Here is a 17353-nt window from a genome sequence, read left to right as displayed (position 1 = left end):
TATGGGGAAGATTCACATCCGCCAGGAGACTGAGGTTGGAAAGTTGCCTCAAAGATGATGATTTTCTGGTGGAACTCTCTGTCTTTGCAGGATCTCGACTGGACCTGCTGGCAGAAGGTACACAGAGCGCTTATCTGCGACCGGGACCGCCTTGTTGCAGGTGCAGCACTTCCTGAAGCCCAGGGTGCTGGGCATACCCCGATAAGGGGAAGGGTCCCCAGAGGGAAAAAGGCCAGAAAAAGAAAAGAAGAATTACAACTAGACAACAACTAGAACGATCACTGGAAAAACTATCTGACTGAGAAGCAAACAGGGGAACAATAGTCTTAACAGACTGCTGCTGGCTCTGTGTCTAGCCAGGGGCGGTTTAGAAGGAACTGAGGGGAGTTAGCCTATGCATGCTGACTAGCTCATGGCGCAGCATGAGGGGGGACAGTGCATGTGCAGGCGCAATGGACACTGCTACTGAAGCTCTTTGATCAGCAGCGCAGGGATGCAAGTGCACCTACAATAGAGCACCCACAGGGACATATCTCGAAGTACCAATATTTACTGGAAAATCTTTTTATAGGCTTCTATTTCAGGCAGTCAGACTAGATGACCACAGTAGTTTCTTTTAGCCTTAAAATCCATGAATCTTTTGAACATCAGTTTGAACCTAACACTAGAAATATTCAATATATTTTCTGCACAGAAAATATCAAAGCAGAAATAATAAATGACGTGATTCAAGCTTATTAGGCCTACAAATTAGCCTGCTCTGAGTGCTCTTCCAAATTGACGTATTTCATCATTTGTTGCTGCAGCTCCAAACACCCAATTTACCTCATCCAAGACATGATCAACTGACATATGCAACCATTGTAAGCAAAGTGATATATAGATCATCATCAATTTAATGTACAAAGAGCCACATATAAAGTAAAGGAGTTTGATTTAGCATACAATGGGCCAGATCCATGGGTCTAGCCAGTGTAGACAGAAAGTGAGGACTTGTCTACATGGTGGGGTAATGTGCTTTACGGGTGGTCTATGTGTTGCATGTTCATTGCTCTGTGTAGACCTTGCTGATGCACTTTAGCATAATGCTGTTTGAAACAGTATTATGTTAAAATGTCCTAGGGAACCTTTAGTGCACACGAGCAGGGTCTACATGGACAAATTAGAACTCATACCCCCAGACAGTGCCTTACCCCACCAGGTAGACAAGCCCTCAGTCACAGGATGGCTAAAAGCTCTCCCTAGCATGCCCTTGTTCCTGGTGCTGCTCCATGCATGCCATACTTCTCTGGGCTGCTCTAACTTAAGCCAACTTGTAATGGGGCCATACGAAACCAAAAAAGCAGCCATGTGGTGTACCATAGTAAAGGGGTGCACTGACCACGCTCATTTTTCCTACTACCCTGGCAGCAGGCAGGGTGGACAGAGTATAAGCCCCTCCAATGGCTCTATAGCACTGCAGGATCAGAGAGCTGTTTAGACAAGTATGCGGACGCTGTGAGATTTTCAAAAGTGCCTAAGCAAGTTAGGTGCCTGACTGACTAAGAGGCTTTGGAAAATTCCATTATGTGCTTATCTGAATTTTTAGACATCCAAATATCTTTAAAAACCTGGCTTCTAGTTACCTGAGAGAATATCCCCATGGGTAAATATTGTCACACAGTTGTGTTAGTGAAGGAATCTGAACTCAAGCTTCTGTGGTTTAAAATTCTAATAAGAGGTTATCATCCTTACGTATTATTACTATTTGGCAAGCATGCAAAGTGGTCACGTACAGGCCATTCTAATAATATTGATGATTTTAAAATTTGGTATAGAAAAAACTGTTTTAACTTTGTAAACCACCTATGGCCAATTCTGTGTTGGTTTACATCTCATACAACCCCACGGGGAGGAACTCAATGGGACTGCACAGGGTGTAAGTCTGAACAGAATTTGTGCTCCATAATCTGAGCACAAATATATAATACATAAATAATTGAACAGTGACCAGTCAAAAACAAAACAAAACAAAAAAAAAACAACGCACCCAACCCCTTGAAGTGTAATCCCGCTACAGACTTGTGAACACAAAAACCTGCATGGCTTGGCTGGTGCAGTTAGTGTAATCACACCTTGTCTCCAAACAGGAACACACATTGGAATCCACCATTATATTAAATATTTCTTCTGTTGTTGATCTTAAATTTGAAGCAATAATAAACAAGTAAGTAAATAATTCAGGAAAGTGAAATGAACTTAAGGGTTAAAAAGATTTGAAAAAAGACACAGCTAGGCTAACATTACTGAACAGATAAAAGACACAGATACTGATGATGAAGAAGTGTTAGTCATGCAAAATACAGAGAACAGCCATTATTTAAATTACCAGTAGAATCAAGGTCATTTTCTAGGTTAGTAAGTTCATCTCCACCTTCTGTAATAGAGCATTCAGGAATCTCCTCATTAGTATTTATCTCAGTATTATGATCCTCATCTGTAGGAACATGTAGCGTTAACGTTAGTACTTTGTCTTGTTCACGCACCATCCCAGTAAAAACATTAGTAGTTTAGTGACAGTTGAGCACCACTATGGCAAGAAACGCAAACTGAAGTAACGAAATCAATCTGCAGGGAGATTTCCCAGTTTTCACTAACAAGTATATTTTTAAATTGATGCAATTCAGTATATACACATAGTGGAGGTGCAAAGGATGTAATCAGGGAAGAATCTGGCCTCAGGTACAATCTTCAATTGGGCTGGATGTCTGACCAATGTCAAAGAACACACAAGTTACAATTATTTTTCTTACACCCTTCAGCATTCTAACAGGTTACCTGTGGATCACCTCGTCATTATGGCTGATCTTTGATAGAGTAACACATTGTGAGAACCATCCTTACAAGTAGACACCTACTGCTCTGTCACAGCACCAGTCTGAATGGTGAGGCCAGTTGGCAAGGAATGCAGAGTTTTAATAAATAATCTTCATTATACTTTGTACTTCCATGGGGCCCTTCCATTGGGCATCTCAAAGCAGTTTACAAACATGAATTAAATAAGCCCCATAACATTCCCATGAAGTAGGTAGACACTATTATCCTCATTTTGTAGATGGGTAAAACCAAGGCATAGAAAGGGTAAGTGACTTAAGGAAGGTCAAGCGATGAGCAGGTGCCCGAGCCAGGAACAGAATTCATGAAAAGTCCTGACTCCTACTTTCCTTATTTTACTGAGAGACCATATACTGTACATACAGTGAAATTAAAACAAGTAACATTAAAAGTAAGTCAGTAAAAGCTGGGTAACACCTTCAAAATGTTTAGCTACATTTTATTAAATAATTTCTAGTTTCTTCAAGTGAAGCTGTTTGCTGTTTGGCGTGTATGTACATGAGAAATGGACTGAGGGGTATTTAGAGACCAGAAAGGGAAAGAGGATGGCTTTCATATGAAGGGAAGTTGGAGACAATTAGAAAGAAAATGGGAAAATGGCAGTATTGGAGAATAACTATTACTTAAAATTGGAGGTCACACAGGTTAGTGAAAATTTACTTTGATACATTTCCAACTCAGCCAAATGTAGAAGAGTCTAAATATGGTAGTTAGAAACTGCCTAGACCCCAAACCTTAACCTTGAACATCTCCTCATTTTTGTGACGTTTGGATCTGGATCAGAACTTTTAAGCCTAACCCCTAGCTCTGTAGTAGGCTAAACCAAAACCCCTGAACTTTGGGCATGCAACTCAGGTCCACGTCTATTGACAACAGAACTTAAGTTTTCCATGGAGGCATACAGAACACAGCTGTTTATTTTGTCCACCTGTTCATCTTTACAATCACTGTAATTCACATGCTTCAAGCCTCCCTATTTTTCTTTTTTTGCTGCAACTCTTCCTTTTACATCAGTTGCACTCTTCCTTCCTCTTTAGATTGTCAATCCACCCAACACAGTTGCTAATGTTCTTTGTGCAGCTTTGCTCATTCCAAGTGCGGCTCTTGCTACAATGAAGAGGAGCAAAGCATTTTGAAATACATCAGCAACCAGTCCATTTGAGTCAATAAACAAAGTCAGGAGTTCTGCGATGTAGATGATGAAGTGGGGTGGGCAGAGGAAGATGTGTTGGATAACTCTAATAGCAGATTTGATTAGGGTGGGCTAGGGAAAGAAGGGGATTGAAAGGTGGGGCCAATTCTTTTGTGGGTTTCCTCTGTGTGAGTCTTTAAGGAAAAAAGTATAGGAAAGACTGGGGGAAGAAGACCATGAAGGAGATGTGCATAAATTTTCAGGACCTAATCACATCAGCCACGCCATCAAGGGCTCGTTCACCAGCACATCTACCAACGTGATATATGCCATCATGTGCCAGCAATGCCCCTCTGCCATGTACATTGGCCAAACCGGACAGTCTACGTAAAAGAATAAATGGACACAAATCAGACGCCTAGAATTATAACATTCAAAAACCAGTTGGAGAACACTTCAATCTCCCTGGCCACTCGATTACAGACCTAAAAGTCGCAATATTACAACAAAAATTCTTCAGAAACAGACGCCAACAAGAGACTGCTGAATTGGAATTAATTTGCAAATTGGACACCATCAAACTAGGCTTGAATAAAGACTGGGAGTGGATGGGCCATTACACAAAGTAAAACTATTTCCCCATGCATATTCCACCCCCACAGTTCCTTACATCTCCTTGTCAATTGCTGGAAATGGGCCATTTTCATTACCACTATAAACAGTTCTTTTTCTCTCCTGCTGGTAATAGCTCACCTTAACCGATCACTTTCCTTTTAGTGTGTATGGTAACACCCATTGTTTCATGTTCTCTGTGTATATATATATCTTCCTACTGTATTTTCCACTACATGCATCTGATGAAGTGGGCTGTAGCCCATGAAAGCTTATGCTCAAACAAATTTGTTAGTCTCTAAGGTGCCACAAGTACTCCTGTTCTTTTTATAAATTTTCATGTGGGTGCAGGGTAAAGCTATGCGAGAAACGGAAAGTAGAGGGACTGGGTCGGCTAGGCCATGCTATGGGGAGGATAAGAAGGGGATCTGATGTCAGAATGGGCATTATATAGTATATCTGGACATCAGCAAGGCTTTTGACACAATCTCACATGACATTCTGATAAATAAGCTAGAGAAATGAGGGCTCAACAGAACTACCATTAAGTGGATATATAACTAGTTAAACAACCATAAACAAAGAGTAACTAGTAATGGAATGATGTCAGATTGGAGGGAGGTCTGTTCTGGGTTTAAAATCTTTATTAATGACCTGGATGTAAGAATAGAAAGCATACTGATCAAATTTGCAGATGACACTAAGCTAGGGGGAGGTTGCCAATACTTTGGAGGATAGAGCTGAAATTCAGAGGGATCTTGATAAACTGCAGAACTGGGCTATAGACAACAAAATGAAATTCAGCAAAGACAAATGTGAAGTGCTGCACTTAGGGAAGAAAAACCAAACGCACAAATATAGAATAGGGGATAACTGGCTTGGCAGCAGCACTGCTGAGAAGGATCTGGGAGCTGTAGATCACCACCTCAGGATGAATCAGCAATGAGATGCTGTTGCAAAAAAAGCAAATCCAATTTTTGGTTGCATTAACAGAAGCATAGCATGCAAGTCACGGGAGGTGACAGTACCCCTCTACTCGGCGTTGGTTAGGCCTCACCTGAGAGCTGTGTCCAATTTTGGTCACCAATGTACAGAAAGGATGTAGAGGAACTGGAGAGGATGCAGAAGCAAGTGACGAAGAGGATACAAGGGATGGAATGCAAGCCATATGAGCAAAGGTTGAAGGAACTGGATATGCTTAATTTGGAAAAGAGAAGATTATGGGGGGATATAACAACAGTCTTCAGATACTTGAAAGGGTGCCATATAAAAGACAAAGAAAAGTTGGTCTCTCTTGCCACAGAGGGTGGTACAAGAGACAATGGGTTCAAACTACAGAACAGATTTAGACTAAATCTCAGGAAAAAAAGTTCTAACTGTATGAACAGCAGGACAATGGAATAGGTTGTGGAAGCTTCTTCACTGGAGGTTTTCAAAAGGTGGCTGGATAGCCATTTATCTTGGATGGTTTAGACACAACAAATCCTGCATCTTGGCAGGGGAGTTAGACTAGATGACTGTTGCAGTCACTTCTAATTCTATGGTTCTATGATTCTAGGGACTGGATGATCCTGAAAAATGCTCTTGGTGGAAGATGCACATTGAGTTGCAGCTATATGGAAGGTGGGTAAAAGCAATATTATTGGTCCTTCGGTGAGGAACTAGGTAAGGGAGTATCACGTGTGCCAGAGACAATGTTATTAGTAATGATCTAATTGTGGGAGAGCGGTTGGAGCATTTAAGGAAGCATTAAGGATGCCACAATATACACTTTCTGACCCTGTTTACATTTGAGCTATTTTGAATATGGAGGTGGTTTCTTTTTTATTTGAAGTTTTAAGTTTGGACTGAAGAGAGAAAAATGGAAAAAAGAAAGAATTTCAGCATAAGGAATCTTGGAAGAATGTGGGAGGTGCTAGGCTAAAGCAATGGAAGAAAAGAACCCAGAAGGAAAATGAAAATTGTTCAAAGGTATTTAAAATACAGTCAACACAAAGCTATGTATACCATCCATCAAGAAATACATTAGGTTAAAAACAAGAAATGTAGACAAACAAAGGTTTTCAAAGAAGAAACAAGGGTAAGCCAGAGGCACAAGAGAGGTAAAAAACACCAGATATAGGTGAGTTGTGGCACAAAAATCACCAAACACCTGACATTCTTGTTGTCAGGTCTGGACAAGGAGCCTGAATTATCCTCTTACCCCATACCTCTAAAGGCCTCACTTAAATGAGAAAATTATACCAATTTAACTCAATCAGTTTAGAAAAGGATTTAATTAAAATGGTGAAACAGCCTTGTGGGGACACTCTTATTTCAGTTTAAAAATATCTTATATCAATTTAGCTTACGTTGATTCCATACCGTCTTAAGCTAGATTGATATAAGGTACTCTTGAACTGATTTAAGAGCATCTACACAAGAGGGAGTGACACCAATTTAACTACATCAGTGTCTAAACTAATGGTATCAGTTTCTAAACTGATTAATCAAATTGGTACAATTTTCTTGTGCAGACAAGGCTTTTGTCAGGTTTGAGCCCAGGGCTGGCGTTAGGGAAAATGGTGCTCTGGGCAAAGCTCTATTTTAGCACCCTTTCTTTGAGTTTGAGAACAGCAGTGGGGAGCACAGAGCATGAGGACCAGCTTCCGGTCCTGGAGCCCAGCTGGGCTGCACAGGGAGGAGTTTCTGAGCCCCGGGGGCTCCTTGGGCCACACAACTCCCTAACCACCTAGCAGGAGGACAGCAAGTGCATGGGGGGACACAGCAGCTGGCCCCCTGGCTCTGCAGGGCCTCACCTTGCTGGCTGCACCTCCCTGCCAGGCTGGAAGCTTCAGTGGCATCATCTGTCCCCCCTCTCCCCAGTTTACCAGGGGCTCCAGCCCTGGGCTTATGTGCATTCACCTCTGCTCCGGCAGGCCTGCCAGCTTGCGGCACTTAGATGGTGACCCCCTGACCATGGCACCCACCCAGAAGGCCAGCCCTGATTGAGCCAGATTAGCAGGGGAAGTGTGAGCAAGCTTGCACTACTGCTGCCTATACTGTACTTGCTCTGGAGACAAGGACAGGTCTTTAGTCTCCATAGCTGTCACTGTGACGCTATATTCACACGGCTGTCAGGTACAGAATTGGCTATAAGATTACGGAATGCAGTTTGGAGAGTATGAACACTGACAAAGAAAGAAAAGTGGAGAAGAAAAGGAAGACAGAAGGTAGAAATCAAATATTTCAAGTATATAAGTAAAACAAGGTTAAGACAAGACAGTAGGGCTTTTGGTGATAATTGCAAAGGAAGGTAGATATTGCTAAAAAAATTAAATCCAGGACTTTAGATGTTTAATTTATACCTACTAGCTCAAGGACTAAGCTTACTAGCCTGGGTGAGGATACCTGTGCTGCCATGCCCTCCCTAGGACCACTCCCCAAAGCCATTCACCCAGTATTTAAGGGAATGTCTATGGCAAAAAAAATCCAGGGGCAGAGAATCTCAGAGCCCAGGTCTGCAAATACGAACTCATGGGACAGTGTCCTAGGATGCTGAAAAGAGCCAAGTACACATTCTGGCATGGGCTGGAGCTTGAGCTCTGAAGCCCAGGGAGAGGAAGGGGGGTGATGTCAGATCCCAACTTCCAGCCTGAGTAGGAATGTCTACCTGGCCGTTTTCAGTGCCACTGCATGAGCCTTGCAAGCCCAAGTCTGTGGATCAGTACTCAGACTCGCTGGTGCAGGGTGTGGGGTTTTTTTTTTTTGCTTTTTTTTTTTTGCAGTGTAGACATTTTAAAGGAGCAGAACAGTTGTTCAGTGTTTACTGTATACTACATATAATTATAACAATATTGTCAACTATCTAATATATTTTTAAAATTGTAACTTACTACATCTCTCTTGCTTTTGTTACTCCTTCTATCCCTTCTTTTTTTATTTTTAATTGTAATATTTTTTTTTACTTTTGTTTTGCTATAACAGATCATGGTGTATCTTTTCCTGTGCTGATTTCAATGCCTGTTTCCTCTTCTCTTTTTTGCTCCCTCCCTCTCTTTCATTTCTTACATTGTGTTCTCTGTCTCCTCCTCCATATTTTTGGTCTGCATTTATTCCTCACTTTTGCTTACCAAAATCTCTCATTCAATACCATACTGATCTTTTCTAATGTATCTCATTAATTGTTCCCTCTCTTTCCTGTCCACTTCCCCACATCTGCCTAATCAATGTCCTCCTCACAAACATGCTATCCTAAGTAGGGGTTGCATATACGGCAGATACCTAATAATCAATGAACTTAACATATTTGCAAATCACAAATGTGAAAGACGGGGCCTCACTGTTCAAGGATTGTGCCCAGATAAGATGCCAACTCTACTTCTCCTGAGCTGCTGGGAAAGGAAATGGTGTTTGGATTCCTATCAAGGTGATGTTCCTGGACCAAACTCAAGGGCTCAACTTATCAGCCTCCAGCTAGTAGGAATCTACTATATTTAAAGCCTCCACAGCAAATGCTTCTATCTGTCAGAAGAGAGAAGGAATAGTCTCTCTCTCTCTCTGCCCCTTTTTCCTCCTCCCATACATCTTTTGCTGCCCCTTTCTCCTCCTTCCATATCTCCCCCTACTAAATAGCTGCCAGAAAGCTTGTATTCTGCAGAGGTTGATGCTGCTTATCCAGGAAAGTTTTCTATTTGCAACAGGCAAATGGATTTTCTAGGATTTTCATGATTAAATCAAGGCTTTCAAATACAGTTGTACTGTTAATGCCAAAACACAAGTTTCTCAATTAGTAAATACAAATATTGAAGGAGATTAGAATTTCACCAACAAAAGTGAGCAAGAAATTCATTAAAAAAATTTAAAACATTAGAAATGGACAAGTACCATCTGTCTGAAGAAAAGAGAGGAGAGTCGTAAGGATAGTACTCAGACGGTATTCACAAAAAAGTTCTTATCTAACAAATCTGATTATTTTTAGCAAATAAAGACCTGAAGGAATAAGTGGTAGATATATAGGCCCAAATCCTCAAAGATATTTAAGTGTCGTACCATCATCAAAATCAATGGGAGTTAGGTGCCTAAATATTTTTGAGGATCTGGGCTATTATAACTTACTTGGATTTTAAAAAATGTCAGCACAGTTTCACTAAACTGTTTCTTAGTAAAGTTAACAAGTAAGGCCTCTTGTTAGGAGGAGCTACTTGAGTAAATAATGATTTGGAAAACAAAGACATACTGTGAATGATGAGATGGAAGAATGTGGAAAAGGTTGAGTATGTACCACAAAAATAAGTAATAAGATGGTTATTGTTCACTTTATTTGAAAAATGTGGAAGAATGAACATGTAGGAAAGTGATAAATTTTCACATAAATAAGAGTAAATGGGTATCAGAGTGGACAGATAACACAAAACAGAAGTGTGACAGAAGTCCAAATAACTTGGCCAGATTAGTATATGGGCAGACAAAAATCAATGTAGAGGATGTAAACCAGTGATGCTGGGCATAGCATATACAAAAATAGAAAATATGCTAGATGGTCATGCAAGAAAAAATAGAATTGATAATTAATAGTAGATGTGATGGTGATAAAAACTCAAGTAGTCAGATTTTGACACCTTACTCCTGTTGTTTTCTATCTTACTCTGCAATTAGTCATCTCGGAACTTGGTGCAATCACACATGTAAAGAGTTAGTACTCAACATGCATAAGAGTGGCAGAATCTTGATCTAAAATCTAATTCATATACTGCTAAACAATGACATTAAATAGCCGATATAACTTGGAATAAATAGAGGTATCAAGTGTTCTTGAAATAGTGACAAAGTGGAAGACTAATTAAGGAGTCTGAGGATCTTAGTTATTCAGAGGAATTAGAGAAACTATGGATGAAATCCTGGCCCCACTGAAATCAGTGGGAGTTTTGCTATTAACTTCACTGCGGCCAGGATTTCACAGTTGGTTTTTATTGTTTAGGAATGTGGAGATGAAGATTGGCCCTCACTAGGGTAGAGACAATTCTGAAGAGAATAAAGGAAGACGGACACTACAAGACTATTTGTGCTAGAGTCAAATGAAAGACTATCTTTGAGGGAGCGTACAAATTTAGTGAGGGAAAGGTCTGGTTAAGAGAAAAACTCAATGGAAATTTGAAACATGGAGCGCCATATTCTATGGTGAAATATATGGTGGTATAAGTTGGTCAGAAAGTGGGTGCAAGTGGCAAAGCACTGTAATTTGTAACCAATTTGGCATTCAAAGTGTGTGTAAAACAAGTGTATTTTACACTCAGAGGTAGAAAGAGGAAGTGCAGCAGGAAAAGCAACTAACAGGTGGATGTAATAGGATAATGTCAGTGTAAGAAATGATAAAGTAAAGCAGGATAAAAAAAGATAAATATTTAAGTCAGATAAAGAATGCCAAATTGATTGCAATTTACACTACTCTGCCATTTTACACGTTTTCTAACTAACTTAAATGCTATGTGTAACCTATACTACTATATACGTCACCAATTAATTTGGCTTACGTACTTCCACGGATGTATACCTGCATCAGCCAAGTCTAAATTTGGCCCAGAGTGTTTAATGCAAGTATATGGAACAAACTAGGAAAGGCTGCAATGGAAAAATGAGCAGTAACCATTTTTAACGGCGTTTGCTTTTGTACCTCACAGCTTGAGCGTGCTTTGAAGCAATATTTTCAATAGCTTAGAGGAGTTTTCATAAAGTCTGAACAGCTTATTCCACATCAAGGCCATGTTTTCCCTACTTAGGGTGAATTCAGTACTGAAGAACAGCCCCACACTGGAGACATCCTGCCATGCTTCATTTACTGGGTGAATGGAGGTAAACCAAAGATCAGACTTAAATGGAAACGTACAACTGCTACCCAGCCATTCTTAGCTTCAGTGTTAAATGGAGGAGGGAGCAGAAGAGCTATGGTACAAGTCTGTTGTAACATTAACTAAAAAGAACATTTAAAGCTGTACTGAACACAGAAAGAAAACATAATCAGTGAATCTAGATCTAGAAAAATAAATATAAAGTTGGATTTACCAGACATTTGTGCTCACAATTATGGGTTAGTATGAGACAAATAATTACTCCTTAGCATATTTAGCAGACATTAAAAGAGCAAGGAGCATGGACAGAAATATGTGTTCCATACCCATTTGAATATGAATGTCACTACATTACTCCAGATTAGAGCACTGGCAGAGATATGAATTTTAATGCCATTTCAAAGTCACTTTAGTAATATTACAGTAATATACAACTCAAAACCTGTAAAGGTAAGTGGTACGCGAAAAGACTGCCATTTAAAATCAAAAATTGTTGCGCCAACCTGCCAGGTAATAACAATGTAATGCCAGAGAACTTCTTCAAAGTTCCCTTCAGAAACGGTTGTACTAACTCATTTTTTGTTTTTAAGTCAAGTTTCTTAAATCTTTATAACGTACTTCCCCCCCCAGAGGTCACATCTAACTCCTACATTTTCAATGAATTCTGGAGATTTTAGCCACACAATTTCAATATGACTAATATTTCCTGCAATTCTGTAAATGCCAGGTAATGTCAAATTTGTAGTTCAACAGGCCAATATTAGCCAACAGTTTTTACCTACATAGTTATATTCTTGCCGTAACAGATGCACCATTCTCTTAACTGTTTGAAATTAAGTTATATAACTCTGATTTGGAAAACCTATCCATTGCTAGTCTTTTGATATGTGTACCTGATGGACAACAATTTCTTACAACAACATTTTCAAGTGTGAATAAAAGTGATACCCCCAGAAAGGTCCTTTCTGGTTTCTAGGTTGCCAAAGGAATAAGATACGAGGCTCCCTAACTCACCTCCAGACGCCTTTGACCTTTCTTTCAACTTTTCTGCAGCCATTTCAGTGTAGGCAGGAAGTTCTGACATCTTCACTCCAGATCGAGCTTCTGCTATTAGTTGACGAGCTCTCTCTCTCAGCTGCCGACGTCGCTCTTCATCTTGCTGCTAAGATATATTGAACAGTTGCCAACTCAGTAATTGACAGAAATGCAATTTCATTCTCAATCTGATCATCATGATAGTAACTGGTTTACAGCATGGTGCTTGGCCCACATTATAAATAGGATGCTCTGTATCAGTTGGGTGTCACACCACAATTTTTAAAGACATGCGGGAATCAGATTTTTTAGCATATCCAATATTATCATATATTAAAAATGTCATCATTTGTAATTTAAACCATTTTAAAATAAAATTATACCCTGTAAAATATCCTGATGCAAACAATTGTCAGAAACTTTTGTTTCTTAGCAATAGCTACAAAAATTTTATTATAACTGTAAAAAGGATTTTACTACACTGAATTACTAGTGAGAGAAATATTCTACCATAATACTAGAATCAGGGGTCAGATACTGCTCGCAATTACACAAGCAACTCCACTAACTTCAAGAATGTTATATTGATGAAAATCTGAAGTAAGTGAAGAATTTGAGCCACACTGTTCAACTAATCCATCATTTTTTAAAAAATAAAATGTAACCTAAATTTAACCTGTTGATGGAGACTCTGGGGCACACAAGAATTTCTCTAATTTTAAAAAGTCCCTTTGTTGGGTTCAGTACAGTAATTGTAAATATCACCCAATAACAAATATCCTGTGTTTTTGTAAGGGAATCATTCAAGTTAACAATGTTCTGTTAAAAAATTTAAATGCATCATTACAGGACTATAAAATTTCAATCACATAACTAATTACAACAAATAGTAAATGTGTCATGCATATATTTCTGAAATGGAGTAACACACACTGAATTACAAAATACACATTTAATCAACACTATTGAAAAACGCAGAAAGGTGAGAAAAAAGGAGTTTAAGCTTTGTTTGTCAAAACTTGCATTTTTCAAACTTAAGAAAAAAGTTTAAAAGACACTAGTGCACTATAAACACTAATAAATACAACAAAACCAAGCCTGTGGCTTTAAGTCAAATTTACCTCAAACTTAATTTATAGACATAACATAGTTGTTGAAATCAGGATTTTTGTGGATGGCCTTAATTTTGGTAGAATACAACCAATTAGTCTAATTTTGGAAAGCAGTATTGGCAACTTAATTTCTTACAATAAATGGCAAACACCATTCCCACGAGACAAGAAATTGAATATTCCACACCTGCAAATCTTTGTAAGAGCCTGCTACCAAGTGCTATTTAGTTTAAGTAATCATTAATAAGACAAGCACAAAATACTAATTAGATACATTTTAGCTATTTCCATGTAGATTGTTTGTTTGTAGCTATTTACTCATCTTTGTTCTTGGTACAATAGGAAAAATGCAAATGAATGAATCAGAATGCAGTCCTAATGGGACTTTCTGTTTACAACCATTAGCCCAGAGGTGTGCTGTAATTCAATCCTCAAGCAGCAAGATTTAGCCTCATTAACAGCTTGCATGGGCAGGTTACAACTCATAAAACCCTACAGTAAACAAAGTATATGGACACAGCACAATATCTTGAGCCTGACTGACAGAATTCTGGTTCCCTATCAGATTGCCTTGATTTACTTTTCTGCTAATGTCCTAACACTATAAAGGCAATTTTGCTTGGGCCCTGCAAGCTCTTCAGCAGGATGGCACATTTGCTTTGTTTGCTTTCTCACACCTTAACTTCCCACAAGGCACAGAGTAACAGTTCACACAGGAAAGAAAACTAGAAACCTTCTATGTGTACTATGCACTACAATAAATCAGTTTAATTTAATGTACAGCCAGTCAACTAACACAGCAATCAATTTTATTTCAACCTACTGTTTCTGGCAACATTAATTAAATTTGAATTTACATGACGTGAAAGTCCTCAAATATTTCCATATTGTCACTCCTAACACAGTCAAATTTGTGGTTTTAATTTAAATTAATTTAATTTACAAATGGAATTTGCCAAACTTATTTTAAAGTAGTAGGCAGCTTTACAATGAATGTTCATATGGTACACGTCAGAAAAAAGATGTCCTAGAATATGGTAGGCTGATTTCAAAAGAGGAGACCTCATATCTTTGAATCATTATCATAGTCACTAGCATCCTCTTTGAGCAAATACAGATGGTTGTGGCTTGTGTTTGTGCTAATTAAAATTCAAACATCATTAGCAGAGAAGAGCAAAACAGCATATTTATAGCTTAAGGTTAATACATATATTATTTGAACTGTTGATTATTGAGCTTTGAAGGAGGAAATGATTGTGAAGAACCACTAAGTCTGAATTACACTGAAGGTATGATTCAAGTATATATAAAAGTTGCGAGTTAGAAAACAATTAACTTAAAATGTGCATTCTGAAACAATATATTTGTATTGTCCCTTCAAAAAAAACAAGAAAAAGACCTGGTAAAGCTCATAAGGCGCAAATACGGAATTTGCAACAGGGAAAGAAAGGGACATGAAAACCCTTATTACAACAACGTATGCTAGAAAACTGTCCAATTCTAAAGAGAAAACTAGGTAAATCTTTCATCTCTCTGTCATGTATCTGCCATGCTGGGGAGACATAAAAGTTTACTCTGTTCCTCCACCTCAATTACTTTCTAATGGTCTAAAAATCTGCCACATGGATGCACAGCAAGTAAAACTTCACCATTTAAGGACAAACTCTTCAAGAATAAGTAATGTAATTCCTTGTTTCCTTCCTATAAAAATGTATTGGTATGCAATTTTTATATTTCACAGTTCACCGACATCTCGGCAAGCTTTCTTCCACTGCTTCAATGGTGCTACTTTTAATTTTATCCTCCTTAGTCCTAGTAATTAAAGTGATCAGCAGTGGCATCCCAACGGCTTTGACACAGCTACAACCCCCTAGCAGACTTCTGCTTTTAAGGGGAAGGAGAAGAAAAAGGACTAGAGTTTCATTTCACAGGAACAAGAAAATCAAGCTTCTCCAATCCTCAACTTTATCCAATTGTCCTTTCAGCAGTCTTTGGATCTTAAGAAACAAATAAAAATGGCTGCCATTAGGGGGTCCTTTTTGTACTCGCCGCAAGTGTCAGTGACTGACGTTACTTTGGCCAAAAATGATGCCACGGATTTGTGAAGGTGAATTAGAATGTGAGACACTGTCAGTGTAGTTGCCGAGATCATTACCCTGCCGATGATGTCATTCAATGGTATCAGAAATTTAGAAAAGACGAGCCTTACAACACATGGAATGCTCATGTCTTCTGAAAGCAACCAACAATCAAATCCCCACAAATACAGTTCATTACATTTATTTAAAAAAAAAAGTTTATTCTTGTTCATTTTCCAGGAATGTTTCTATGGATTTTTAATTGCCTTTTGATTGAGTTGTATGTGGATCAGGTACAATATTGAGTTTGCACCAAAAATCTGCTCTTTCATTATTTTTTCGCTGCACAAACACTATGTACTACGTTTGTTGAATGTTAAAAAAAGAAAATTCTTTATCCTGCTCAATGATCTTTTAATGACAGAACTGAAAAAAATAAATTGGTTTTAAAGTCAGTGATTAATCTGTGTTAACATAAAATGAAAATATAACTCTACTTAACATGGATAGCAGTTCACGTAGCTATAACTCTCAAAATTGTCCCTTGCATGCCCCGATTACATAGTACAACTAAGAAAAAGAACTTGACTGCCAACCCCTTTCATCATTAGACAGGAAGAACGGCTCTGTTATTAGCCATTCAGAAAGAAAAAGAATTCTGTGCTTGTCCAGAGGCAAGGATTATCAAAATGTACCTATTCACTTGATACAGAACACAGACGAAAACTAAAAAATAAAATTACAAGATATTTAAAGGTTTGGTCAGGCTGGGTTTTTACTGTGACCTCGATCGGCTCTTGTCTGAGTAAACAGGATTTGGGATGAAACATTAAAACTGTTTAGCAGATCTATTCAAGCCATTTCAAACTTTTTTTATGCTGGTTTATAATACAACCAGACATGCTTGTAAATGGCCACACCTGCTCATTTCTCTAGGGATAGCCTGATCTCTGCTTTTTCCAACAAAGAAAGGAGGGGAAAAAACCCAGCCTTTCTTGTTGCAAAACAGAGCAGAAAGTCAAAATCTTTCTCAAATTTGTCCATCTGGTCAGATTAAATCTTTGATCACACTAGGGATTACATTTATGTTTTGTACTTAGTACTAAAGTTTCAGAATACCCCAAAATATACAGGTAGTGACCAAAATATGACCTGTCAAGCAGGATAAACTTGTTGTAAACAGAAGAGTATGAGGTTTGGATTTTAATATCTAGTTAGACAAATGTTTAAGGAGGAAACGATCAGTAACGAAAATAAATAGGCAATTATATTTTAGATATCTTCTGTCTTCAGCTGGTACTTGGATTTATGTCTATGTTCCTCCCAAATGTGTAGTCTGAAAATATTTTTCACTGGTGTATACTGTATGTAGTATTAGAATATCTCATTAAAATTAAAAGCCACTGGCATACATCATGTGTCACCGCTTGCCTGACAACACCTATGGAATGAAAACAAGAGTAGACAACAGTATAAAACTAGAGGAAGCATAAACAATGCAATGCCAAATGTTTCCTTTAAAGTGTACTGGGACTATTTGACTGTAAAATGGAATCTGACCTTTCAAACCAAGGATGTGTTTTTAAAGAAAAACATCATGATTACAACCCCCACCCCCAACAATTATTGTCTCTTTTAGAAAAGCTTAAATTCACTTGGTACAGTTGTGGAAAGAATTCAGGA

General features: G+C 38.5%; 1 protein-coding gene across 12 annotated transcripts in view; it reads right to left on the bottom strand.

Annotated features, from left to right (window-relative positions):
- EHBP1 (EH domain binding protein 1) overlaps nt 1-17353 on the bottom strand; it is a 282634-nt gene that overhangs the window by 55568 nt on the left and 209713 nt on the right. For 8 of the 12 annotated variants that reach the window (XM_050952010.1, XM_050952011.1, XM_050952021.1 and 5 more), the window contains 2 exons: nt 12460-12607; nt 2369-2476 (listed from right to left, as the gene is read on the bottom strand). In XM_050952010.1, the coding sequence (XP_050807967.1) occupies nt 2369-2476; nt 12460-12607 (256 nt within the window). The remainder of the gene's footprint in view (nt 1-2368; nt 2477-12459; nt 12608-17353) is intronic. The other 4 variants (XM_050952015.1, XM_050952016.1, XM_050952019.1 and 1 more) reach the window with 1 other exon arrangement.

This window comes from Gopherus flavomarginatus, chromosome 4 (assembly GCF_025201925.1).
Source record: "Gopherus flavomarginatus isolate rGopFla2 chromosome 4, rGopFla2.mat.asm, whole genome shotgun sequence".
In the NCBI taxonomy this organism is placed as follows: domain Eukaryota; kingdom Metazoa; phylum Chordata; order Testudines; family Testudinidae; genus Gopherus; species Gopherus flavomarginatus.
Note: the sequence above shows the minus strand (reverse complement) of the source record. Positions and strands in the feature narration are given on the sequence as shown.